Source organism: Mus caroli, unplaced genomic scaffold, assembly GCF_978045245.1.
Source record: "Mus caroli unplaced genomic scaffold, Mus_caroli_1 scaffold_13, whole genome shotgun sequence".
NCBI classification, from domain to species: Eukaryota; Metazoa; Chordata; class Mammalia; order Rodentia; family Muridae; genus Mus; species Mus caroli.
The window spans coordinates 53118987-53142060 of record NW_028227268.1 but is presented as its reverse complement, the minus strand read 5'-3'; the positions used below and the strand labels follow the sequence as shown (position 1 = coordinate 53142060).

Sequence of the window (23074 nt, the reverse complement as noted above, 5' to 3'; positions counted from 1 at the left end):
CGGAGCAACTGCAGTCGCCCTCCACTCACAAATGTCAGATAACACTCCGTTGTATAAATCATCTTTAATTACAGAAAGCATGAAGTGGAGACCCCGTCCCCTGAGAGCAGTGCCAGGAGATGGGCGGAGCCTGAGCGGGGTTTGTATGAGGGAGGGGGGCATCTCTTGCAACAAGCCAGAAGTAAAAGGGCCTGAGGAAAAGTGACCTGTCTTTGAGCACTAGCCCCTCCCTTAGGACCTCCATAGATGTTTCCACCTACATCTGCTAGACTCGGAATTTACCTCCTATTTTACTAGAGGTTCCCCATGGCTTTCCCTGTTTTTCAGGTCCTTTTTGGGTACTTAAAACCCACCTGAGGTTTAAAAGCTGTAAAGTAAAGTAAATTCTATTTAGTTAGAAGCTCTGGGGATACATATGAGGTCTGGGAGCCCAAGAGGCTCCTCGTTTCCTAGGCCTGACCTGTAGAGGGCTCGGAGAAGTTGAACTTATTGCTGAGTTGGGGGTCTCTCTGCTGTGAGCGGGAGTCAAGGCTGTGTCCCTATTTGTCCTTTTTAATTCTAGAGTTATTCTCGTTGTAGACCTTAGCTTCCTGTTGTTTGAGACAGGGTCTCACATAGCCTAGGCTGGCCCTGACCTCACTAGGTAGCCCAGGCTAGCCTTTTATTTCCTGATTCTCCTCTTCTCCTTTACCTCACAGATGCACCATACCATATCAGAATGAAGGTCCTCAGCTTTTAAAAGGGATCTGGAAGGAATTCCTGCTGAGGTAGCTAAGTGTTCAGACACAGGTTCAATCATACCATGGCATTTTCTCCCTCTCAGCTTCCCTTCTAGGAGCCAGGTATATTCTTCCAGAATTCCAGTATCTTTCCCCAGACTCTTGTTTCCCTGGCAGAACCCCAGTTGGAATGCTGAAACTAGAAACCATGTAAAAGTAAGGTGAGTATTCCAGAGGGACTATTTTTAGAAAATTATTTAGGAAAAGCAAGAAGTGATTCTTGATCCGTTCATTACTGATTAGTAATCTCTCTCTCTCTCTCTCTCTCTCTCTCTCTCTCTCTCTCTGTGTGTGTGTGTGTGCGTGAATGCATGTGTGTGTGTATTGGCTTTTGAGACAGGGTTTTGCTATTGTAGCCCAGGATGGCCTCCAACTCAGAATCTGTCTGATTCAGCCTCCCGGGTGCTGAATTACAGCGTGTGCCACCAAGCACAGCTCAGAGCCAATCAGTTTTTAATTAATCATAGCTGAGTTCTACCCATAGCTCATCCTTTAATCACTAGAGAAAGTGGAAGGGTATGTTTAGAACTTACTCTAGTACAATAATATGGCTATACAGGCCCTAGCTCCATCTGGGAAGAAAGGGCTGAGAGTCATGGGCTATGTCCTAGAACTGAGATTCAGGAGGAAGTATGGCTCCAGAAAGGTCTAGAATACCACGTTCTAGAATTGGGTGTCTCTGGGATAAGAAGGTTTAATCCGTGGTGACCTGAGACTGGCCCCAATTCAGACCAAGGCCAATTGCTACAGTAGGAGGCCTCATTTTTAAAGCCAGGGGTGGGAGGTGTCCATCTAGGACAAGGATTGATGTGGAAAGGATCCATACTTGGGTTCCAACACATAGGGATGGCCCTGCCTGGCTGGGGTGACCAGCTCTATCAGAACCTGTCCAGACCAAGACAGAAGGTAGAGCAGAGAGAGAAGGAGATGCATTCTGAGTGCCAGTGGACCGACCTAGAAAGCTATGGCTTCGAGATGATGCAAAGAAGGACATGGCTTCAGAGACTGGCTCAGCCAGGGTGACGATTATTAACTCCCTTGCTTGAGTGTTGGAACCCGGGTGCCTTTTAGGAAAAAAAATGGGTGTTTTCTTAAGGGGTACGAGTTAGTGTGGAAAAAAGAGAAGTGATCAGGCAGGGTCATCTCAGGCACCCCCATCTTGGGACCTCTCCTGGGTCCCAGGATCTAAGAGCTCAGCAACTCCGGAGGTCCCCGACAGCCCTGAAGCTCCCACAAGATGCAGCACCTGCTGAGACCTGACTGCTCAGGGCATGTGTGTGGCAACAGGGGTGAGAGCGGCAAGGCCTGGCGCAGGGCTAGGACACAGGATGTGGCGGTGGCTGACTCACTGGAAGAGCAGGGAGCCTCCAGTCCAGGGGCTACATCTCAGTGGGCAGGGGGACTGGAAGGGGAGGTCTCAGGGACACTGTGGAGAGAAGGCTCCCGGTACATGGCCACTGTGGAGGGGAGAGAGAGGAGCAAGGAAGGAGAATTAGGCACATAGGGAGCCAGGAAGAAGCAGAGCTCTGAGAGGCCTCCCTTCTCTTACACTCACCCTTAGAGAACCCCAACCCAAAGGAAGAGAGTTTCCCAACCCCCCAAAGGTCAAAGCCTTCCTGCCTCCGTCTGCCATAACAACATCTTGTTGAACATTTATGGCCCGAGCTATGTGTCACTAAGTGTTCATGTCAAGGTCAATACCCTCCCCCATGACCCACCTTTTCTGGAGCCCATACCCACCCTCCAGGAGCTTGGGCACAAAGTGGGCAGCTGCCTTGGTCTTCTTGACTCGGTTTCCCTTCATGACCCGGCCTTCCTTGTCCAGGCCTAGGTACCAGGCCCGGCCAGAACGACGCTGACGGTAGAGAGCAGAGGCATACAGGACATAGTAATTCTCAAAGACGCACTCCTTAAAGCGACACTCTGCTGTGAAATGCGGCTGAGGAGACAGAGATCCAGAAAGAGGTGTGGACGCACAACACACACACACACACACACACACACACACACACACACACACAGAGAGAGAGAGAGAGAGAGAGAGAGAGAGAGAGAGAGAGAGAGAGAGAGAGAGAGAGAGATCACTGGTAGAATGGAGCCCTTGGGAAGAAGCAGCCAAGATATAATCCATACATCATTTGGAAAGGAGGACGGCAGCTACTCAGTCCATGCAGCAGCCAGAACACAGAGAGAATAGGAAGAACCCGGTGAACCACCCAGGGGCAGGATCTAAATTTACAGGGGCACTAGAAATAAGATTTCTTCTCTTCGTTCCCAACCTCGTATTTATCCGGAGGAAAGAGGAGGTTTGAAGGCTAAGAGGTGCCACAGTAATAGCTGGGAGAGTCAGGCATCCAAAGAGCCTGGGCCTCTTGAGGGAGAGTGAACTCTAGAGGGGGAGTTCTGGACTAGGCCCTGGACAGCCAAAACAGGAAGGACAGAGCCCTGGGTGTAAGTCCTCTTTGTAGCGAAGGATGGTTATGTGCTGAGGGTGTCCCCAGTCATCCAGGCCACTCAGCCTCATTGTCCTCTTACCGAGCTGTACAATAGCCCCTCAGCGTTCATGGCCATGTAGTGACCCAGCTTGGCACTCTGGATGGTGACCACACGGAGTCCCACAGGAATCAGATTGAAGTGGGCTGGGGTGGGGTGGGGGGAGTGGAAAGCAAGCAGTCAATACCCAGGTACCTCATTTCCATCTGAACCCCGCCCCCCAACTCCAGCCTCACTGCCTCCCTTGGGGCTCAAGAAGACAAATGGAAGGCAGCCAAGCCTGAAGAGGTGATAGGCTTGTCATCTCCTGTCCCCATCTCCCCACTTCCCACCCTGCAGCTGGTGTCCCTTCTCACTGAAGGAGCTGGTGTCCTCTGGGGTGCCCTGGATACTCCCATCGGGATTCGCCTGGAGGTAGAAACCCTGGCGGCAGAACAGTTTGGTGACGATGCCTTTGAGCTGAGGCTCTGGAGAGAGAGACATTTATCTTTGAAAATGACATCTCTGTTCCCAGAAACATTCCTACACTTGGCGGGATCACAGGAAAGAAGAAAGGGGAAATGAAGAGAAGACCGTTCCAGGGCCCCAGCTCCCTTACCCTTCAAGCAAGCTTCCCTCCACCTCGCTTTGATTCCTGAGGAAGCTGGGGTGTGGGTCCCTTCCGCTTTCTCTAATCATGAGCGTCAGCTTAATTTATTGAAATTTATTTAAATGGTTTAATTCCTTTTCCCTACCAGAGTTGGGGGCGGGGAGGAGGTAGAAAAGAGAGAGAGAGAGAGAGAGAGAGAGAGAGAGAGAGAGAGAGAGAGAGAGAGAGAAACGGACAGTGCCAGAAACGCAGGGCAGTGTGTTTGCAAATGTCGGGGTGAGCAGCAAGGTGACCACAGGGAAGGGGCTCCCCCTCAGAAGTAGGGGTGGGACTGGGCTTAACTGACGCTGACTCAGCACCTGCTGCTGCAGCTGCCGCTCGCTTGGCGCGGGCCTTGCTCTGGCACAGCGCCGGCCTGTCTGACACTGACCCATCTGTCTGTCTGTCTGTCAGTCAGTCGGCTGGCTCACGAGGGTCCAGTTTTCCCTGAGACTGAGCTTCTACCCTTCAGCCAGGTAACTGGCCTGGGATGGGGGACATTCAAACCACATCAAGGAAAAGGAAGAGGGGACAGGGATGGAGAGGCAGGCTGCATCACGTGGGGGCTGGGTCCCACTCAGAGGGTGGGCTGCGGACTGTACCACTACCTACCGTTGGTGGTGGGGGAGGAGGGCACAAGGGGCTACCCCTAAGGGAACCGGCAGCGGCCTGGAGCGAGGCCAGAGGGACTCCCTAACTGTCGTACCTGGACGGGAATCACATACCAACCCTTACATCTCTCCTCTCCTGGCGGGGCTTGCTCTCTGCCGATTTCCCTGTTCCCCCTTGTAAGTGGTACGACCCCCCGCCTAAGTCCCTGTGCAGGTCTTCAGCTTGAACTGTGTGTGAGTTCCTACTGGCTGAGGGTCCCCGGAGCCTGTGGGACTGGATTTCCGAGTCACACAGGAGTAATGGGAGGGGGTGCCCAGCACCCTTCTCGAAGCGCAGGTCACAGAAGGAGGGCGTACGGAGGGGGCTGGCTGACGAGGTAGCCTGCAAGGACACCCGGGGGAGAGCTGGAGAGATTGGCTCCTGGCCAGGCGAGCTCGACCAGGAGGAACAGAGCCAAAGCTTGGAGGGGCGGGAGAGCCGGAGCGGGGGCGGGGCAGCCAGGGCTGCAGAAACCCTCGGGGTGACCCAAGCGTCCAGAACCCCTCAAGCCCCGCCACTTCGGATGGAAAGAATCGCGAGAACCCGCACGTAGGCGAAGAACCGTGGGGGGTGGGGAGTCCTGTGCTGAAGGGGGGCTGACAGGAGCAGAGAAGCTTGGGGCGCCAGACTTCGCCCCTCAAACCTTCCCCCTGCCCTCGAAAGCAAGGAGACTCGGCATTACAGGCAAAGAGGAAGACCTGAAGGATAGTCCCGTAGATTCTGTCTTTCTGGCCCACCTCTTCCACTTCTGGGACATCCCCCTTCTCATCGGGCTTCAATCGTCAGGGTCCCTGGCCTCAGGCAGGACTTCTGTGGGAGACCCCGCCCTAGCCACACTCACCTGGGCCGCGGTCCTGTCGCGTGGGCCGCCCCCCGCACAGTCGCACCTTGGACAGCAGGATGAGGAGCTGCTTCTGGCAAAGTGACTTGGTACCGCGGGGACACACGCGCCGCTGCGCCGACACGGGCCGGCTGCCCCCGGGCTCGCGGACCTCCCGCTTCTGTCGGATCAGGCTACTGGCCAACGCCGCCATCGCGCCCCGGGAGGAGACACCCCCAAACCAGCAGGCTCCCGGAGCGCCCTGGGCTCCCCAAGAGGAGCCCTCTCACCAGGGCATGCTCAGGACCCAACCCACCGCCCCACCCACAGGATCTGAAGAGAAACCCCAGACCCCAGTACGTCCCCCCACACCACCGGCTCCCACCCTTGGGCCCTGACTAGCTCCAGCGGCTCCAGCAGCCTATGCACTCCTCAGCTGACCTCACCCATGAATTCTGTCCCCTAATGAAAGCTTTCCCCTTCCCTCCTCTATCCCACAGTCCAGACCCTCCTATATTTCTAAAATGTGTTCTCAATACCCTGAGGCTTCTTTCTACCCTATTTTGGGGCCGCTCCTGCCCAGCCTACTCTTACACAGGGTGTGGGTCCTAAGCTTTGTGGACATTAGCTCACCCTAGGCTGCTGTCAATGTCAAGAGGAGCCCAGCTCTGTTTTTTTCCTTTTCTATACTCTAAATGGAGTGGGTCTTCCACTTTCTTCAAATCCCCCCTCCACCAGCAAATATGACTCAAAATCCAGGCTGTTTAGGTTCAGTGAGAAGGGGTTCCCAGGCCCCCTGGCTGGATAATGCTTTTTCTCATTGTCACCCCCATTTCTAGTACCACAGAGTCCCAGCTGCTAACACCATTTCCTCACCTTGCTACCCTCCACTCCTTTTGAAGTCACCTCCAAACCAGCCCTTCTTAGTGCAGACACCAGGTGGTTGTCTGCAGGACCCTCTGTCGCCCCGAAAAAAGGAGCATCCGCCGTTTCTGCCTGTTTTCTAGTTGCCCCTTAAATTTCCCGAGGAACAACTGGCACTGCTTAGATCCCACACCCTCCAATCTAACAAGGCCCCCAAGAGAGGAGTGCACCCACGTTGTCAACACTCCTCAAACGTGAACAGGCCCTTAATAAGTCATAGCGCATCAGAGCTTCCTGCGCCAGGGCTTTCTCGTCCTCCCTGGGACTGCTAGAACACCCCTTCCTTTCCCCGACGCCCCTCAACCTGTCCTGTCCTGTTGATCCGGGCGACGGGTGCCGCGAGCTCCAGCTCCAGGCTCCTCCCTCCCTGTCACCCGCAAGCGGAGGTTCCCCCCAACGTCGGCCTAAGCGTCCCGGACCCCCAGGAAGGAGTAAGGATGTCTCTGCAGAGCGCCTCGGTTCGGCAAAGTCAGAGCACTGGGCCTGGAGGTTGGACCAGGCAGAGCGGCGGAGGCAGCGGCAGCGGCTGTGGGAAGCTGAGGCGGCGGCGGCGACAGAGGCTCCCCCTCCTCTGCGAGCCGGCCCGGGGGCGGGGCAGGGGGCGGAGACGCTGGGAGAAGCTGGGCGGGCGGAACCCTGGGGTTCCTTGGAAGCTCTAAGTGGGGACTGTCACAGAGGCAGGCGGAGTAGAGGCAAGGCCTACAAATCTCGGGGTTCAGAGGAGAGGAGACACGGAGCCTGATATGGCGGGGCTGGGAGCAGGGGGTCGATGGAATAGCCGACAGAGAGAAAATGAAAAGGGATTCTACTGCCTGGGATGGAAGTGAAGACAGAAATGGACGAGGAGAGTTGGGGGGAAAGTGGAGAAACCGGTGGCTGTGCCATCCAGTCTGGGCTGTGATCCGGCCTTAATATCTCTGGTTTGGTATGAGCCAAATTGATCAGAACTAGGTTTTCAAAAACCAGTTCCTTCCCGCATTTTGTCAGTAAATACATTCCTACTGTTCCCTGTCAGACTCTGAAAGAATAGGGGAGAGAGGTTCCGGGAGGCAGTACCGGAACAGAAGGGGGGCCAGCCAGATTTAGAGAACTTGGGCCTCAGGCAGGGCAGAATACTGGGGAAACCTTTTAGAAAAGAGACTTTGGACCCAAGCATACACTGTCTGTATGGAGGGAGCAGCAGTCCCCTACATGACCCTCTCACCAAAGGAAACACTTTCCATTCCCTTAGGAGTAAAATCTTTAATGGGTCCCGCCCCCTACGCCCGCTAAACCGCCCCCTTTGCGGGCAACCTTGGCTTCCTCTACAGCCTCACGCAAGGCCTGTGCAGGGTCCCCGCGGAGCTGGGCCAATGCCCCGCGCAGAGCAGCGGAGCCGTCTCCCACACGGAGCTTTCGGCCGCTCAAAAAATAATGAGGCAGCGCCCCGGCCTCTAGCACTCGGCTCAGCTCATCCAGTAGCCCAAGGCAACAAGCGCCGGCATTTTCCGGCCGCGCCAGGTAGAGAGCCGGGAGCCGCTCGCACGCCCAGTAGAGCAAGGTCCGCAGGAGGTAGGGCGCAGCGGCTCGGGTCCCCGCCACCAGCGGGCGCAGCAGCGCCTGGGCCGCCGCGTGTGCCTGAAGCAGCGGCGCGGGTATGCGCTCTTTGAGCGCCAGCTCCTGGCGGGCGAAGCACAGCTGCCATCCAGAGGTGCTCGGCTGCTCTGGGAGGCTGCCCGGCACTAGGTAGAAAGAGGCCGATTCAGAGACCAGTGGACCCGCCCACGAGTGGCTCCGAGCCGTGTCAGGCCAGCCTGTCACGGTCACCACCGGGATCAAGTCGAAGAGCAGGAGGTGGCGTGGGGGCTCTGGAGTTGCCAGGAGGACCGTGGTGACACCTGCGTGACGAGCTGCATGAACTAGCCGTGGGGCGCCTGGGACCGGGATCAGGGACTCAGCAACCTCAGCCAACTTAACGAAGAACCATGAAGTTACTTGGGTCGGGCATAATGTGGGCCATGCCTTTGGAGCCTCCGAGGGCTTTGGGACTTGGCTTTCGTCGGCGTCCAAGGCGTCGTTGCTCAGTGTTTCCAATGGTTCAGGAGTTTCAGGATTGGTAATGTCCTTATAAGACGACTGGGACTCTGAAAGGTCACTAGATGATTTTTGCAAAGACATGTGTGGCTCAGGTTCAGGGACATAATCATATGACAGATCTACAGAGTTTTCCCGGTCGGTGGGACTCTCTTTGCTATGGGTTTGGTGAGTCATATCACTTTCTTCTGGAACAGGAGGTCCTAGGCAATCCTTCCAGGCCTCCCGGACCAAAATTCCACGCATCAGTTCTGGAAGGCGGAGCCATGCAGAACAGGATTCCAGATCCAGTAGCAGCTCGGGCCCAGTGCCATCCAGAGAAAACACAGGCACAAGGAGTGTAAAGCCGGCATCGTAATGAGGTCCCCGGGAGTAGGGACCTAAGGGGGCGTGCCCTAAATCTAGGGAACCTTCGCGAATCCCACCACGAAGCAGCAAGAGTTCTGCCTGGGGTGGAAAACGAGGGTCTTGGCGGTGAACCAGACCTAAAGAAGAGAAAGGGTCGTGAAGGTATCCTGGTTCAAAGTCTGGGCAGGAAATGGCGAGGCTGGGGTTTGCAAATTCCCACAGTTACTTACCGAGTAGAGCGAAAACAAAATCCTTGGCTTGGAGAAGATCAGCTCCAGGCTTGGGCCCTTCACTCCAACTCTCCTGAACACCGAGCTCCTGAATTAACTGAGTGAGCTCCTGCAGCTGGGCGCCTGAGCAGAAGTCTATGTCTGTGAGAGGCCGGGCTGGGGCTGGGGGTGGTGGGCCCCACCAGGGGGCACCCCCCCAGACGGTGGAAGCCATGCTTCGCTAGCGTTTGGTGCAGTTAGCTTTGGCAGGCCTTTCTTTTGCGGCCCCGAACTTCTCCAGTTTTCCCCTCCCTCTGAGGCGGATCAAGGGTTACAGACAGGCCACAAGTGGGTCTTGGAGATGATGTGATCTGTATTTAGTCTTCCTAATGAACAAATGACTATTGCCTTCGGTTTTTTCTAAGCAGGTTGCCCCACGGTGAATCGTTTCACCTGACTCAGCAGGTTAAAAAAAAAAAAAGACTATTTGGTCCCTCCTGGGAATACAATAGCTAATCTTTACCACGAGCCTTTGCCCACCTCCCTTTACCTCTTTTTGAGAAGGGCTTATTGGTCCGCGGCTTTCCGATGAAGGGGTAGCTTCAAAGGTGGTGGACAGAAAGCAACATAAAAGATTCTACAGGTAACTTCCTGGTGGTCACATGTCCACGCCCTTTTCTGGAAGCTGTCTGGGTGGCTCCGGACGGTTCCGCCTCCTGTGAGAGTTCAGTCACGCCTCTCACCCTGCTGAGATGTTGCTACCCTGGGAGTTGTAGTTTGTGTTCCTCGATACAGGTGCAGCGGTGCCTACACAACCTTTCCGTTGTTTCAAAGTAGTGCCTACTGGAAGCTGTAGCTTCTTTTTTTCCTTCCTTTTTATCCCTTCCATTTATTTAGCTATTTGAGACTGGGTCTCACTGTGCAGCTCTGGATGGCTTGGACCTTGCTATGTAGACCGGGCTGACTGCATCTCAAACAGTTCATCCTGCCTCTGCCTCCTGAGTTCTGAGATTAAAGACATATGGTACCTTTTATACAAAGTCTTATGTAGCCCAAGCTGGCCTGGAATCACCATGTAGCACAGGCTGACCCTGAACTCACAGCAGGCTTTCTATTTCAGCTTCCTTGGTGATGAGAGAAGTTACAGGTTCCTGCCACTACACCCAGCTGGAGACAGTATATTATTCTGTCTAATCAGTCCTACACAAACACTCCTTGGAATTGAAGGATAATCGGTTGGATCCGAACAGTAAATAATGAACATACCCTCTGTTCCATTTTTGAGGCTCCATGGTCTCTTAGACAAGGCTCTTTAAAGGAAATTCTGACTTCATTTTGTTTTATCTAACTTGAGATATGGCTGGCCTGGAACTCACTATGTATATCAGGGGGGCTAGTTTTGAACTCGGAGATCCACCTGCCTCTGCCTCCCAGGAATCAAAGGCCTCTGATCATTTGAGAGAAGCTATGGCTTGGAAATGTCGCAACTGGACAACTTTGATTTTTTTTTTTTTAAGATTTATTTTATTTTAGGTATGAGTGCTCTGTCTGCATGTACACTTGTGTGCCAGAAGAGGGCATCAGATCCCTTATGGATGGTTGTGAGCCATCATGTAGTTGCTGGGAATTGAACTCAGGTCCTCTGGAAAAGCAGCCAGTACTCTTAACCGCTGAGCCGTCTCTCCAGCCCTTTGACTCTTTTAAAAGAAGGGAAAAGGGCTGGTGAGATGGCTCAGTGGGTAAGAGCACCCGACTGCTCTTCTGAAGGTCCAGAGTTCAAATCCCAGCAACCATATGGTGGCTCACAACCATCCGCAGCGAGATCTGGCGCCCTCTTCTGGAATGTCTGAAGACAGCTACAGTGTACTTACATATAATAAATAAATTCTAAAAAAAAAAAAAAAAAAAAAAAAAGAAGGGAAAAGCTGAGCGTGGCCTTTAATCTTAGTGCTTGGGGTACAGAAGCAGGCTGATCTCTGTGAGCTCAAGGATGGTTTGGTCTGCACAGAGTTCTAGGTAGTGAGGACTGCATAGTGAGACCTTGTCTAAAATAAAATAAAATAAAACAGAATAGTGCATGATTGTCCAGGGTCAGAGTTGAGGTGGGGACTGGTGGGAAAGCATCTTCCTGGAGTCAGTGGTCATCATACTAAGGAATACATAGCTGACGTGGAAATAGACATCTGAGTCTTAGAAGGGATTGCAGCCAACGATGCTCACGTCAGACATGCAGAATCGTGACAGGAAACCACTTGGGAATTCAAAGTTACATGTACACAGAAGCTATTAGGACTAAATTGAAAGTCCAGAGGAAACTCCCAGCTAGGTTAGGTCAGGCCACAAAAAACTAGGGCAGGAAATTATATTCAGTAACCTATGCTACCAGAAATCAGAATAAGGGGTCAGAATATAGCACAGACACAGGATGGGACCGAGAGCGTGATAATGAGACAGTAAACCCATAGACATGAAGTAGGCTCATAGACCAAACCACCTATCACCAGCCAGGCCTTCAGAGACTCTGTCTGCTTCTCATCTCTCGTACATTCTCAGGCTAAATGATGAACCTGGGACATCTTGGAAAACTAGAGGATTGTGGGAGTGTGATGGCTCAAGCTCTTGAGCAGCTGAGGCAGGATGCCTACTTCGAACCAGAGACTCAGATGCAGGGTTCCAGGTGAGCCCAGCCTAGAGGGAGACTCTGCCCCAAAATTGGGGTAAGGTGGAGTCAATAGACAAACCTCTAGGACCAGAGCTCACTTGGGGAAGCCCAGACCTAAGGGTTTCCAGTCACTGCCAAATCCCTGCCTTCCCTCCCCTTCATCCATAAGAGGAGAAGCAGAGAACTAGGAAGACAGGTTTATACATCTGTGACCCGAGACCGGGTCAAGAGAAGAGCACGTGTTTGTTTACTTCAATGTATTCTTGTGTACGGGTGTTTTGCCTGCATGTGTGCCTGGAGCTCTTGGAACCAGAAGATGACCTCAATGCTCCTGGGACTGGAGTTATAGATGATGGTTAGTCATCCTAAGTGCAGGAATTGAACCTGTGTTCTCTCAACTGCTGAGTTCCCTCAAGTCCCATGTATGAGCAGCTTTTGCCTACGTGTGTGTGTGTGTGTGTGTGTGTGTGTGAAAGAGAGAGAGAGAGAGAGAGAGAGGAGGGAATTGCATATCTTGGAACTGGAGATATGGATGATTGTGAACCACTATGTGGGTGCTGGGAACAGAACCTGGGTCCTCTGCAAGAGCAGACAGTCTTCTCTACTGAGCCACTCATTCTGCAGCCTGTGAAGGCTGGGCTCACAGTTCAGGGTACTAGGCATAGGGTATGTGTACACATCTGTCTGAACCACTCTAAAAATCAACAACGTTCTCTGGTTTTTCTGAGGCCTTGAAAATACTGATACTACCCAGGCAGTGATGGCTCAGGCCTTTCTTTAGTCCCGGTATTTGGGAGACAGAGGGAGGCAGATCTCTGAGTTCAAAGCCACCCGGGTGTACAAAGTGAGTTCTAGGACATCCAGGGCTATACAGAGAAACACTGTCTAAACAAACAAACAAACATGTCAAGAATGGGTGAAAAGGAGTGTTCTTTAAAGAGACCTCTAAAGCATTACTTTCCAACAAAGTAGAATTTTTAAAAAATTTTATTCTTAAATCTTTTGTCTCTTCTCTCTGTGTGCGTGTGCCTGCCTGTGTATGTGTGTGTGTGTGTGTGTGTGTGGTGGTCAGAGGACAACTTGTGGAAATTGGTCCTCTCCTTCCACCTTGTATATGCCAGGATCAAAATCATCAGGCTTGGCTGTTTTGCCCACTGAGCCATCTGGTTAGACTCTTCCTTCCTTCCTTCCTTACTTCTTTGTTGCCTTCTTTCTTGGTATTGTTTTGTTTTTCTTTTCTTTTCTTTTCCTTTTTTTTTTTTTTTTTTTTTTTTTTGAGACAGGGTTTCTCTGTATAGTCCTGGCTGTCCTGGAACTCACTTTATAGACCACGCTGGCCTCGAACTCAGAAATCTACCTGCCTCTGCCTCCCAGTGCTGGGATTAAAGGCATGTGCCACCATGCCCAGCTTGTTTTGTTTTTCTAAGACAGGATTTCTCCGTGTAACCCTGGCTGTCCTGGAATTCTCTATCAGGCTGGCCTTGAACTTGGCAATCTCCCCCTCCTGTGCCTCCAGAGCACTGGGATTAAAGGTGTGCACCACCACCTAGCTTTCCTTTTTTTTCTAATTATATTTTCATTTCTTGTGTTTGTGCATGTGCGCATCTGTATACCCATACCACAGTTTGCGTGTGGAGCTCAAGGGAACCTTGCAGTAATTGACTCTTTTAATCCTAAGATCAAACTCACATCAGGCTTAGTAGCAAGCATCCCTGCCTTCTGAGCAAACTCACCAGACCCTTTTCCTTTGTATTGAAACAGGGTTTCGTGTAGGTCAGGTTGTCCTTGAACTTACTAGGTATTCGTGGTTAACCTTGAACAACTACTTCTGTCTCTATCCCCCAAATTCTGAGATTACAAACATGCACCGCCACACCCATTTTTTTAAAGAAAAGAATGAACTGTGATACCTTAGGTGGGGTGGCCCATTACCTATAATCCTTAAATAGAGAAGTTGGAGCAGCAGAGGGTTGCCTCTAATGTGAGGCCAGCCTGTATGTATAAACACAGTTCCCTCAGCCTGCCAAAGTGTCCTCAATGTTTATGCCTCACAAATCAACCTAGAGGCCCCACCACCCAGGACCAGGCATCCAGACAGATCACATGGTCTTTGATTCCTACCAGAAACAGTAATTGATGGGGAATCTCTCTCAGGCACCCTCACCTAGAGGCAAGTTACATATCTTGTGTTGGAGTTGTCATAGGACAGCCTGAACTACAATATTAGAGAATCTCAACTCCCTCCTTCTATAAAAGAGGCAGGCATAAGCCAGGCGTGGTGGCGCACGCCTTTAATCCCAGCACTTGGGAGGCAGAGGCAGGCGGATTTCTGAGTCTGAGGCCAGCCTGGTCTACAGAGTGAGTTCCAGGACAGCCAAGGCTACACAGAGAAACCGTCTCAAAACAAAACAAAACAAAACAAAACAAAACAAAACAGGCATGCACAGTGGCAGGACAAGCCTTTAATACTATCACTCATGATGCTAAGGCTACATGCAATTGCAAGTTCAAGTCCAGTATAGGCTATGATGAATGTGTTTATAGTTAGCCTGGGCTACATAACAAGAGCTGGTCTCAAAAATTTTTTTCTATGATAGAAATGTCCTGAGTCTCTGTTGTCCAGCTACATGTAGCTATCAGAACTTTAAAATGTAGAGCCTGAGGAATAGAATTTAAATTGATTTTGTCTTTTAGAGACAGGCTTGTGCTATGCAGCTCTGTCTGGGCTCAAAATACAAATCACCTTGCCTCAGGCTCGCACAATCTGACCGTTCAAGTATAAACTACTCTACCCAGCTCAGATTTTTTTTTGGATAGGCTCTATGTAGCTCTATCCTAGAAATTATTATATATACCAGACTAGTCTTGAACCCACAGAGATCCACCTGCCTCTGACTTCTTGGTGCTGGCATTAAAGGCATTCACCACCATGCCCAGCTTAATTTATTATTTTTATATGAGTGGTTGCTTGCATGGATGTGTACCACATGTGTGCAGTGCTCACATAGGCCCGATGGTGGCATTAGATCCCCTGGGGCTGAAGTTACAGACAGCTGTGAGCCACCTGGCGAGTGCCAGGAATCCAACCTGGGTTCTCTAGAGGAGCAGAAGGAGCTCTTACCAGATAAACTAGCTCTTCCATCTTTTCAGGATGTTTTTTTCCTGAGACAAGGTTTCTCTGTGTAACAGCCCTGGCTGCCCTGAAACTCACTTTGTAGGCCAGGCTGGGTTTGAATTCACAGAGATCCACCTGACTCTACCTCCTCCTGAGTGCTGGGATAATTTTTTGTTTTTTAAAGGGAGACAGGATCTCAAATAGCCGTGCTGATCTTGAATTGGTAATATAGCTGAGAATTCCTTTAAACTCCTGATCCTACCTCCACTCAAGTGCTGGGGCTCAGGTGTGCAACACAACACTTGGTGAGAATTTTAAATTTTAATTGACATTCTAATAGTCACATTTGGCTAGTGGTTAGTATTTTTTTTTTCTTTTCCCCCGAAAATCAACGCTTGAGCCTGACTATGCTGCGAAGGGTGATAGGAATGTGTTAATTCTGTGTCTGTTTAAGATGGGGATGGTCATTATCCATGGTAGTGCTGGGATGGAGGACCTCAACCAGCCACAGAATGCTTCTCTTGCCTCTTTATTCTCGACGCGAGTTTGTCCCCTCTGTGTTCAAGGTCCTCATCACATTTTGATATCCCCACTCCTTCTGGGTCTCTGAGTTTCTGGGTGCCTCTTGACGGAAGCGTCTGGAACAGAGAGCTTCACACTTTTCTCTGCCAGTTACTAATGGTTTCTGGCGAGAATCAAAGACCACATGACCTGACCGGAGGCCTGGCCCCGGGTAGTGGGGCTTCCAGTTGATTTTAGGAGGCATAGACATTTGGCGATACTTCTGGCAAGCCGGAGGAACTGTATCCACAGGGTGGTATACCCAGTCTTGTCTGTCTAACTGCCGGGAGGGTTGCTGTAGCTCAATCAGTACAGGCACCTCTGAAAAAGTTTTCATGTCCGTGGAGATCACTTGGGCCTTGGGAGGGCAGGAGTTTTGATTGAAGGGGACAGAAGTCCAGGGTAAGTGCTGCTTGGTATTGTCCTTATGAGAAGCCATCTTACATGCGAAGGATTTCACTGGGGAAGGTGTTAGCATTACTGTCTGAAGTGAGCCTGAGATTTGGGCAGAATCTGTACCTGGAACATAACTTAATCTTTTGGCGAGGCCAGCATCTAGGATAAGGGCCGAGTCCTTGCAGGGGATAGCTTGCTGGGTAAGGCCTGGAGGCTTGAAGCCAGAGCCCCGGCCAAGTGCTGGGTCCTGGTGAGGACAGGGATCGTGCTCTGTTGCAGAGCACTCGTGAAGATTAGAGCTTTGGCTATGTTCTGAACTGTAAATGCTAACATCTTGGTTAAGGTCCGATCTTTTTTCGGTTTCAGTGGCATTGATGAGGCTGCTGCTCTTGTAGGAGTCAGAGTCTTGGATAAGATCTGGGACTCTACAGATTTGAGAATCTTGGATAAGGCCTAGATTCTTGTAGTCTCCTGAGTCTTGTGTGAGACCTGAGCTCTTATGGAGGCAAGAAGTTTGGACAAGACCTAGGCTCTCATGGGTACTAGGTTCCTGGGTAAGTCCCGAGATTTTGTTAACTTCAGAATCTTCGGTATGGTGCTGGTTCTTCTGTGGTCTAGAGTCTTGGGTAAAGCCTACATTCCTGCAGACTCCTGGATGTTGTACAGTTCCTGTAACATCATTACCTCCAGACTCTCGGCAGGGGTCTGGCCTCTCATAGGTGGTACCTAGGGAGGGGTCTTTACTTTTGTTGATTACAGGATCTTGGTTTGATGGAGCATTCCTGTAGACCAGAGAGTCTTGCATAAAGCTCAAAGTACTCTGGCCAGATGTTTCATTAAATATCCCATTCTTGTGGAGACTGGGATGTTGGATGCCATCTAAGGCTGAATGATTCCTGAGAACACCAGCATCTTGGATGGCAGCTGGACTCCTCAGGCCAGAATCTTGAGAGATATCTAGATTCTTTTGAAGGCAAGAGTCTTGAGAACCGTTTGGATTCGTGTAGAGGTAAAGATCTTGAGTATGGTTTGGAAACTTGTAGAAACCCAAGTTCTTGTTGACACTTGGGGTCAAGGTAAGCCCCGGGTTCTTGTGAAGGCTTGAATCTTGGGTAAGGCCTGGGTTCTTCTGGAATCCTGGATTTGTGGTAAGGCTTGGGTTCTTGTGGAAGCCTGGATCTTGGGTAAGGCCTGGGTTTTTCTGCAGTTGTGGATTTGGGGTAAGGCTTGGGTTCTTCTGGAGTCCTGTGTCTTGTTGTGTCAAGCCGGTGTCCTTGAGAACTCCGGAATCCTTGGCAAGTGATGGAGTCTTTTGATGGTCAAGGCCTTGGTTAAGGTTTTGATTCTCGGGGTTTGGAGGTTGGATTAAGGACTGAGAGATGGTGGAGAACTGAGGAGGGATAGAGAAGTGGGAAGAGGAGGCCATTTGAGGAGAACTGGGAGTTGAGAGAAAGGAGGGGGCTTGTGTTAAACTGGAAGGCTTCAGATGGTTAGACTGAGACACAGCAAACGTTCTGGGAGAAACAAGCGGCAGAGAGAGAGTGCACGGAGCAGGGACAGTGGTCAGTGTGCTCTGGGTGGTGCTGGGGGAGTGAAGGCAGGGTTTCGAGGGTGTGGCATCCTGGGCATAGACCAGGAACTGGTGGTAGAGTGGAGCCTGGACTTCCTCAGTTTTCTTCTCAGAACGGCAAGGATGAACGCTGCTGTAAGGGAAGGTCTTGGGCTGGGAGAACTTATCTTTGGCATGATCTGAGATCTTCCATTCCATGTTCCCCAACTCCAGGTAGCCCAGCCTAGGCCCCGAAGGAGGCTCAGCAGTGTCCCCACCATGCTGCTTTGGTGTTTGCTCAGCTGTACCAGAATTTACTAGGCCCATCATCTCTTGGGGTCTGGAGAGGATGTTCAAGTCCTTCCGGATGTACCTCGAGTCCTGGGAGCCATGCCTGGGGAAGGTGCTTGGCTTCTCTCTTCGGGCATCATAGACCATATGGCCAGTAGAAAAGCTGGGGCCAAAAGTAGCCACCACTGAAGGAACAGAAGAAGGGGTAGGGGTCAAGGTGGTGGTGGGAACTTGAACAGGTGCTTGAGTCATGGACAGTGCTAGGGCAGGGGCTGGGGCACAGGTTGGGACAGGGGTCAGAACACAAGTGACTGGAGTAAAGGTTGGAGCTGGGGCAGAGGTTGGGTTGGGCACTGAGGTATGGGCATACAAATGAATCGGAGAATGGGATGGGGCATGTGCTGAGACTTGAGACTCTTTAGGGACATCAGCTTGGGAGTGGGTCAAGGTGTGTACTGGGATTGGGACTGGATCGTGGCCGTGGGATTGGAAGGGAGCATATGTAGGAGACTTGGGTGGGGGTTGAGGTGATGTACAGGCTGAGTTTTGCTTAGGTTTGTGGGCTAAATCCCGGGCTGGGGTTGGGGCTGGAATCTGGAGTGAGCTAGAGGGCAGGAGGTGGGGCTGGGCCTGACCCAAGGCATGGGACTGACTGTGAGTTGTGGCCTTGACGGGGGAATAGGGTGGGTTGGGGGCTGGCTGACAGGGTGAGGTTGGGGATGGAGCCTTGACTGGTTTGGGGACTTCACTGAAGGCTGGGATAAAGTCTGGTGCACGAGATGGTGATGCATGGGCTGAGGTATGCTTAACATCCTGTGCCCTGAGTTCAGAGTGCTCTGAGGTCTGAGTCTGGGACTGGGTGGAGAGGTGCTCATGGGTGTTGGTTGAGGTATAGGTTAGAGCCTGGGCTGGAGCATGGGGTGGACTGTCAACTGGTGCCTTAGTCTTGTTGTCTTGGGGTGAAGAGGATGGAGCCATGTTCAGCTTGCTTATCTTTGGAATTTGGGGAGAAATCTCTGGCCTGGCGAAGGAAGAAGCTTGAGTCTTCGTGGCTGGGTCCTGAGATGATTCTCCAGCTCCCATTAGCCCTTCTTTCCACAGCTCCCACGGGGCTTCTGTGGGGGCTCTGCCATGTCCACACTGGGGTGGCATCCAGCAGGACCTAGAAGTGTTCTCATCATTTGTGTTTAGTATCCAAGAGTCTAGGTGATTGCCGTGCCCAGGTAGGAAACCGGGACGGTGGTGGAGTCGGGCAGGGGTTCTTGAACACAGGTTCTTGGTATCTGCAGTACAACACATGCACATGGGTCAGCTGTTTAGAACAGTGGGTTGCTGGTTGGGAGGGAAAGCAGGATGGGAAAGGACAGGGCACCGGGGTGGGAATGGAGGCTGTGACAAAGGAGACAAGTCCATCCCCAGGAGGCCACTCACCTCTGGGGAAATAGAGATGGAAAAGAATCCGCAAAGAGCTCTTCAGATGCTTCCAGAGCTGAGGGGAGCAGAGGAAGGAGAGCCCAGAGGTAAGGTGAGCCCTGAAGGTCACCATTCATCCGGCCACATCCCAGCCATCCTCCCGCTTTAGCCCCTTGGACACCCCAGAGCTTAGGCTCAGCATAGTGGCACATGCTTATAATGACAGCTCTCAGAAGACTGAGGCAGGGAGATCTTAAGATTCACCCTGAGTCTCCTAGTGAGAGTTTTGACTCAAAACAAACAAGCAAACAGCCCGAGTCCCCTCTCCCCTGTGCCCAGACCCTGCCCTGACCAGAGTCACCACATTGATTCCCACGTTGAGCAAGATGAAGGTGCCCAGAATCAGGAGAATTGAATCTCCTAAATCCTGGCATTTCCTGAAGTTGGTGCCGGAACAGGAATGGGCTCCGTGGTAGATTCGTTCACCCATGACCTGGGATCCCAGGCCTACCTGGGCCCCATGGCCCCTACAAACTAGAAAACAGGCCCCACCCCCTAGTGGGGGAGGGAAAGAGGATTGAGTCATAATGGACCAGGCAATCTGGATCACAATGAGCCTGTGGAGGAGAAGGTCACAGGATGAAGTGCCCTGGTGACCAGGTCTGAGAAACCTAAGCCTATAGGCCAGCACCCCTCCCTTTTTCAGTCATCCCCACCCCCGGCCCACATGGCGCTTTGATTGACTCAAACGCACCTTACTCGTGAAGTTGAAAACCTAGAATCTTTCACCCCTTAATGACTCCTAAGTCCTAAGACCGGGAAGCCCCTTGACCTCAGAGACTTGGTTGGAATCTAGAGTCTTAGACTTCTTCCCACACTGAGCCTCGCGCTTTTGTCTGCCTGCTCTCTGACCTCAGTGTTTTGTTTGTTTTTTGTTTGTTTGTTTTCCCTGAATTTATTTTATTTTATATGCATGAGTATGTTGCCTGCATGTGTGTGTGTGTGCCATGTCTGGAGGTCAGAAGAGGACATCAGGTCCCCTGGAGCTGGAGTTACAAATGGTTATAAGTCACCACATAGGTGCTGGGAACTGACCCAGGTCTTCTGCAAAAGTGACAAGTGCCCAACTACTGAGCCACCTCTCCAAGCCCTGACCTCAGAGGTTCTTGAGCAGAGTTCCTTTGGGAACAAGAATGAAGATAAGGTGGGTGCATTGAGACCTCCGATCTGTAGTTTAGAGCTTTTCATATAGGATCATGGGGGTAGGGGTGGGTGGGGGCCAAGTAGCAGGAACATGGCCCCCTGGACAACAAGAGCATCACCCCAAGAGTGGTTTCTCATTTCAAGAATCCCAGGTCAGGGGCTGGAGAGATGGCTCAGTGGGTAAGAGCACCCGACTGCTCTTCCGAAGGTCCAGAGTTCTAATCCCAGCAACCACATGGTGGCTCACAACCATCCGTAACGAGATCTGGCGCCCTCTTCTGGGGTGTCTGAAGACAGCTACAGTGTACTTACATGTAATAAATAAATAAATCTTTAAAAAAAAAAAAAAAAAAAAAAGAATCCCAGGTCAGAGCAGGGTGTGGTGGCACACGCCTTTAATCCCAGCACTTGGGAGGCAAAGGCAGGCAGATTTCTGAGTTGGAGGCCAGCCAGGGCTACACAGAGAAACCCTGTCTCGAAAAACAAAACAAAACAAAACAAAACAAAACAAAACAAAAAAAAGACTCCCAGGTCAGTGAAAGGAGAGATTCCAAACAATAGACAACCGAGTTTTCTGGACTCTTTCTCTTTATTCCTTTCTCCACGCCTTGTGCCTTGTACACGATCAGTTGCTTAGTTAAGTTTCCCTGTCCGGCTTCTATGCAGAGAGGGCCTTGAAGCTGAGGTGGAAGGCGGTGGCAGCGAGCTGGCCCGCCCTCTGTTCTCCTGCACCTGCCTCTTCAGCTCCAGGCTGTCATACACCTGGTAGGTGGCATTGCCACCTGGATTCCGACTGAGTGGAACAAAGGTGGTTGGAGGTGGGGTTGGATCAGAAATCTGGACTTCCGCCAAGCGCTGGGAGGAGTGTGGGATCATCAGGCCCGAGCTGGCTGGTGGGGCCCTTTGGTATGAAGCCTCACCCAAGGCCGTCAGGGAGGTAGAGGTGGTCAGAGGATGACGAGAGGGGAAAACCTCAATCCAGTCAGGGGCCCGCCTGCGGACTTCGTGAGATTCCCGGGAGCTGTAACCCACGTGTCCCATGGATTGTGGTGGGCTGTGGTTGGGTTGGCTGTGAGTATGGCTAGAGAAGTTCTGCCGGTGGGCCTGGGAGTTGTGGTCCCGGTAGCCTTGGACCTCTCTGGGGTTCCTGGGTACAAAGGCAGGTGGTGGCTCACAGCCTTCTGTCCCGCGCCTCCACTGATCCCTGGCATCGTAAGGTATGTGGGCCCCCGAAGGGAAAGAGCTATAACCCACAGTGACCCAGGAAGGGTTAGGAAGCAGCCGGCGGGGAGGAGGTGGTGATGAGGCCCACTGCTCAGCTTCCACGGTACCCCAAATCCGGGACTGTGAATAATGAGGACCGAAGCCCTGTAGCCTCAGTTCTGATTTGGCTTCTACTCGCTTAGGCAAGCGGCGCAGCTCTGGTGACAGGTAGAGGGAAGGTAATGGGAGGCTGGCGAGGATTCCACCCTGGCGACCCCACAGTCCCACATTGGAGGCCAGACGGACTGGCTTACACAAACTACCCCAGCCCCGACGGGGTTGCTTGGCATGCGGGCAGGAATGACCCTCCGGAAGGGAATCTCGGTCTTCCAGGTCAAAAAAGGGCATTGGCCTCATCTGTGACATCTTGTGGCCTTGAGGTTGTTTACGAAAGGGTGGGTAGCCACGGGAGAGTGGCCTGTTCCGAAGTCTCTGCTGGTGGCTGAGGCCGCCCTGTTGCTGGCTGCTTTGGCGGATCTGAAGGTTGCCCTGTTGGTAGCCGTAGCGCCTGCGGCTGCGCCTGTCATTAGAGCGCTTGCAAAAATAGTGGGAAGAGGAAGAGGAACACTGTGTGGGTTGGGCCATCTTCACTTGTACAGGGTCCAGGATACAGTGGATGTGGACGTCCTGGACGTTGGCTGGTTGGGGCTCTTTGGGGGGACATTCGGTAACCTGGGCTACTTCTGCTAAAAGGCAAGAGCCAAAAGGGTTCAGGGTTAGGAACACGTGGTCCAGATTTCTTAGGATGAGGGTGTGAGTGTGAGGCACTGTTGTCTAGCATACTTACTTTTCTGATTCATCCAAAAGATCATCTTGTCTATGGCATTCTGGAGCCCATGCCACATCTGGAGGTGGTGGGAAGATGAGAATGAAGACCAGCTTGCTAATACCAAACCCGATCCCTACAACCCCACCCACGTCTCTAAGGGAAGCCAGCTTGTAGCTGGCTTTTCTATAAAGCCTTCTTCATCCCTATGGATGCGCCACAGTAATCACTGACCGCGGTTGCCACATTGATGCTGATGTTGACCAGAATGATGAGGCCCAGCAGCAGGAACAGGATGTTCTCAGCATCCTGAGGGCTTTCTTGGTATTGTTCGCAGCACCCCAGGGTGTTCTGCCACAGCTGGTTTTCCATGGTGGGGGGGTCCTAAGGCCACCTGGGCCACCCCCCCCCCCACCCAGCCCAACCCAACCCACACTGTTTTCATGCCAGTACTGAAAGATGCTTACTATCTGGGAGCGAGAGCCAGGTCATAATGAGGCAGGTTAGAGTCATAATGCAGAGGTAGAAGAACTTTTATTCACTCTTTCAATCGATAATATGACAATTTTTTATCTTTGACTTCCATTTGATAGACCATGGCCCTCGGGCACTTGAGTCCAGTCTTCTCGGTCTCCTTGTTTAATCCCATATCTTGCTCCTGGTTAGAAAATATGGTTGCTGCAGTCATGAGATCACCTTCATAGGGTCAAATTATCCATAAGGGATTCCATTGCTCTTCTGAGACATGGCCTGCTTTGAGGACAGAATGGAGAGAGATGATGAATGGTGTATAGCAGAACCATGTCTTCCGCACACTGACTATCTCCGTGTCATACTCCCTCTAGCACCAGCGCCCGTGCCCAACAGTGGCTCATTCGCTTTGGCATCATACAGATGCCGAAGTGTACCTTTCTGGGATCGCTGTCCCTG

The 23074-nt window shown here is 51.8% G+C and overlaps 4 protein-coding genes across 7 annotated transcripts; all 4 read right to left on the bottom strand.

Annotated features, from left to right (window-relative positions):
• Positions 1 to 51: 51 nt before the first annotated feature.
• Fgf11 (fibroblast growth factor 11) lies at positions 52 to 5718 on the bottom strand. 3 transcript variants are annotated; one of them, XM_029484247.2, is made up of 5 exons: positions 5393 to 5718; positions 3629 to 3739; positions 3315 to 3418; positions 2498 to 2718; positions 52 to 2236 (listed from the first exon to the last, which is right to left on the bottom strand). In XM_029484247.2, exons 1-5 carry the CDS (start codon positions 5583 to 5585, stop codon positions 2197 to 2199), a joined length of 669 nt encoding a protein of 222 aa, XP_029340107.1. In that variant the 5' UTR covers positions 5586 to 5718; the 3' UTR covers positions 52 to 2196. The 3 variants fall into 3 exon arrangements, with proteins under 3 accessions (XP_029340107.1, XP_021032894.1, XP_029340108.1); XM_021177235.3 differs by having other exon boundaries at positions 2520 to 2718; XM_029484248.2 differs by having other exon boundaries at positions 2520 to 2634.
• Positions 5719 to 7522: 1804 nt separating this feature from the next.
• Positions 7523 to 9588, bottom strand: Tmem102 (transmembrane protein 102). Its single transcript, XM_021177591.3, has 2 exons — positions 8947 to 9588; positions 7523 to 8853 (listed from the first exon to the last, which is right to left on the bottom strand). The coding sequence occupies exons 1-2, from the start codon at positions 9158 to 9160 to the stop codon at positions 7538 to 7540; spliced, it is 1530 nt and encodes a 509-aa protein (XP_021033250.1). The 5' UTR covers positions 9161 to 9588; the 3' UTR covers positions 7523 to 7537.
• A 5420-nt stretch (positions 9589 to 15008) lies between these two features.
• On the bottom strand, positions 15009 to 19427 carry Spem3 (SPEM family member 3). Its single transcript, XM_021178382.3, has 3 exons — positions 19265 to 19427; positions 18931 to 18988; positions 15009 to 18782 (listed from the first exon to the last, which is right to left on the bottom strand). Exons 1-3 carry the CDS (start codon positions 19400 to 19402, stop codon positions 15232 to 15234), a joined length of 3747 nt encoding a protein of 1248 aa, XP_021034041.3. The 5' UTR covers positions 19403 to 19427; the 3' UTR covers positions 15009 to 15231.
• Positions 19428 to 20693: 1266 nt separating this feature from the next.
• Spem2 (SPEM family member 2) lies at positions 20694 to 22563 on the bottom strand. 2 transcript variants are annotated; one of them, XM_021177522.2, is made up of 3 exons: positions 22379 to 22563; positions 22166 to 22223; positions 20694 to 22064 (listed from the first exon to the last, which is right to left on the bottom strand). In XM_021177522.2, exons 1-3 carry the CDS (start codon positions 22514 to 22516, stop codon positions 20749 to 20751), a joined length of 1512 nt encoding a protein of 503 aa, XP_021033181.1. In that variant the 5' UTR covers positions 22517 to 22563; the 3' UTR covers positions 20694 to 20748. The 2 variants fall into 2 exon arrangements, with proteins under 2 accessions (XP_021033181.1, XP_021033182.1); XM_021177523.2 differs by having other exon boundaries at positions 20694 to 22061.
• Positions 22564 to 23074: the final 511 nt, after the last annotated feature.

Bases quoted from the DNA above. Each gene is read 5' to 3' on its own strand.
- Fgf11 (XM_021177235.3), bottom strand. From the start codon at position 5,585: ATGGCGGCGTTGGCCAGTAGCCTGATCCGACAGAAGCGGGAGGTCCGC. The intron at 3,419-3,628 runs GTGAGAAGGGAC...ACCCCACCCCAG, and splicing joins AGAGGACACCAGCTCCTTCA to CCCACTTCAATCTGATTCCT. The intron at 2,719-3,314 runs GTAAGAGGACAA...CTGTCTCCTCAG, and splicing joins AGGGGCTATTGTACAGCTCG to CCGCATTTCACAGCAGAGTG.
- Tmem102 (XM_021177591.3), bottom strand. From the start codon at position 9,160: ATGGCTTCCACCGTCTGGGGGGGTGCCCCCTGGTGGGGCCCACCACCC. The intron at 8,854-8,946 runs GTAAGTAACTGT...TCTCTTCTTTAG, and splicing joins TTTTGTTTTCGCTCTACTCG to GTCTGGTTCACCGCCAAGAC.
- Spem3 (XM_021178382.3), bottom strand. From the start codon at position 19,402: ATGGGTGAACGAATCTACCACGGAGCCCATTCCTGTTCCGGCACCAAC. The intron at 18,989-19,264 runs GTCAGGGCAGGG...TGCTCCCCTCAG, and splicing joins GAATCAATGTGGTGACTCTG to CTCTGGAAGCATCTGAAGAG. The intron at 18,783-18,930 runs GTGAGTGGCCTC...GTTGTACTGCAG, and splicing joins CCATCTCTATTTCCCCAGAG to ATACCAAGAACCTGTGTTCA.
- Spem2 (XM_021177522.2), bottom strand. From the start codon at position 22,516: ATGGAAAACCAGCTGTGGCAGAACACCCTGGGGTGCTGCGAACAATAC. The intron at 22,224-22,378 runs GTCAGTGATTAC...CACCACCTCCAG, and splicing joins GCATCAATGTGGCAACCGCG to ATGTGGCATGGGCTCCAGAA. The intron at 22,065-22,165 runs GTAAGTATGCTA...CTTGCCTTTTAG, and splicing joins CTTTTGGATGAATCAGAAAA to CAGAAGTAGCCCAGGTTACC.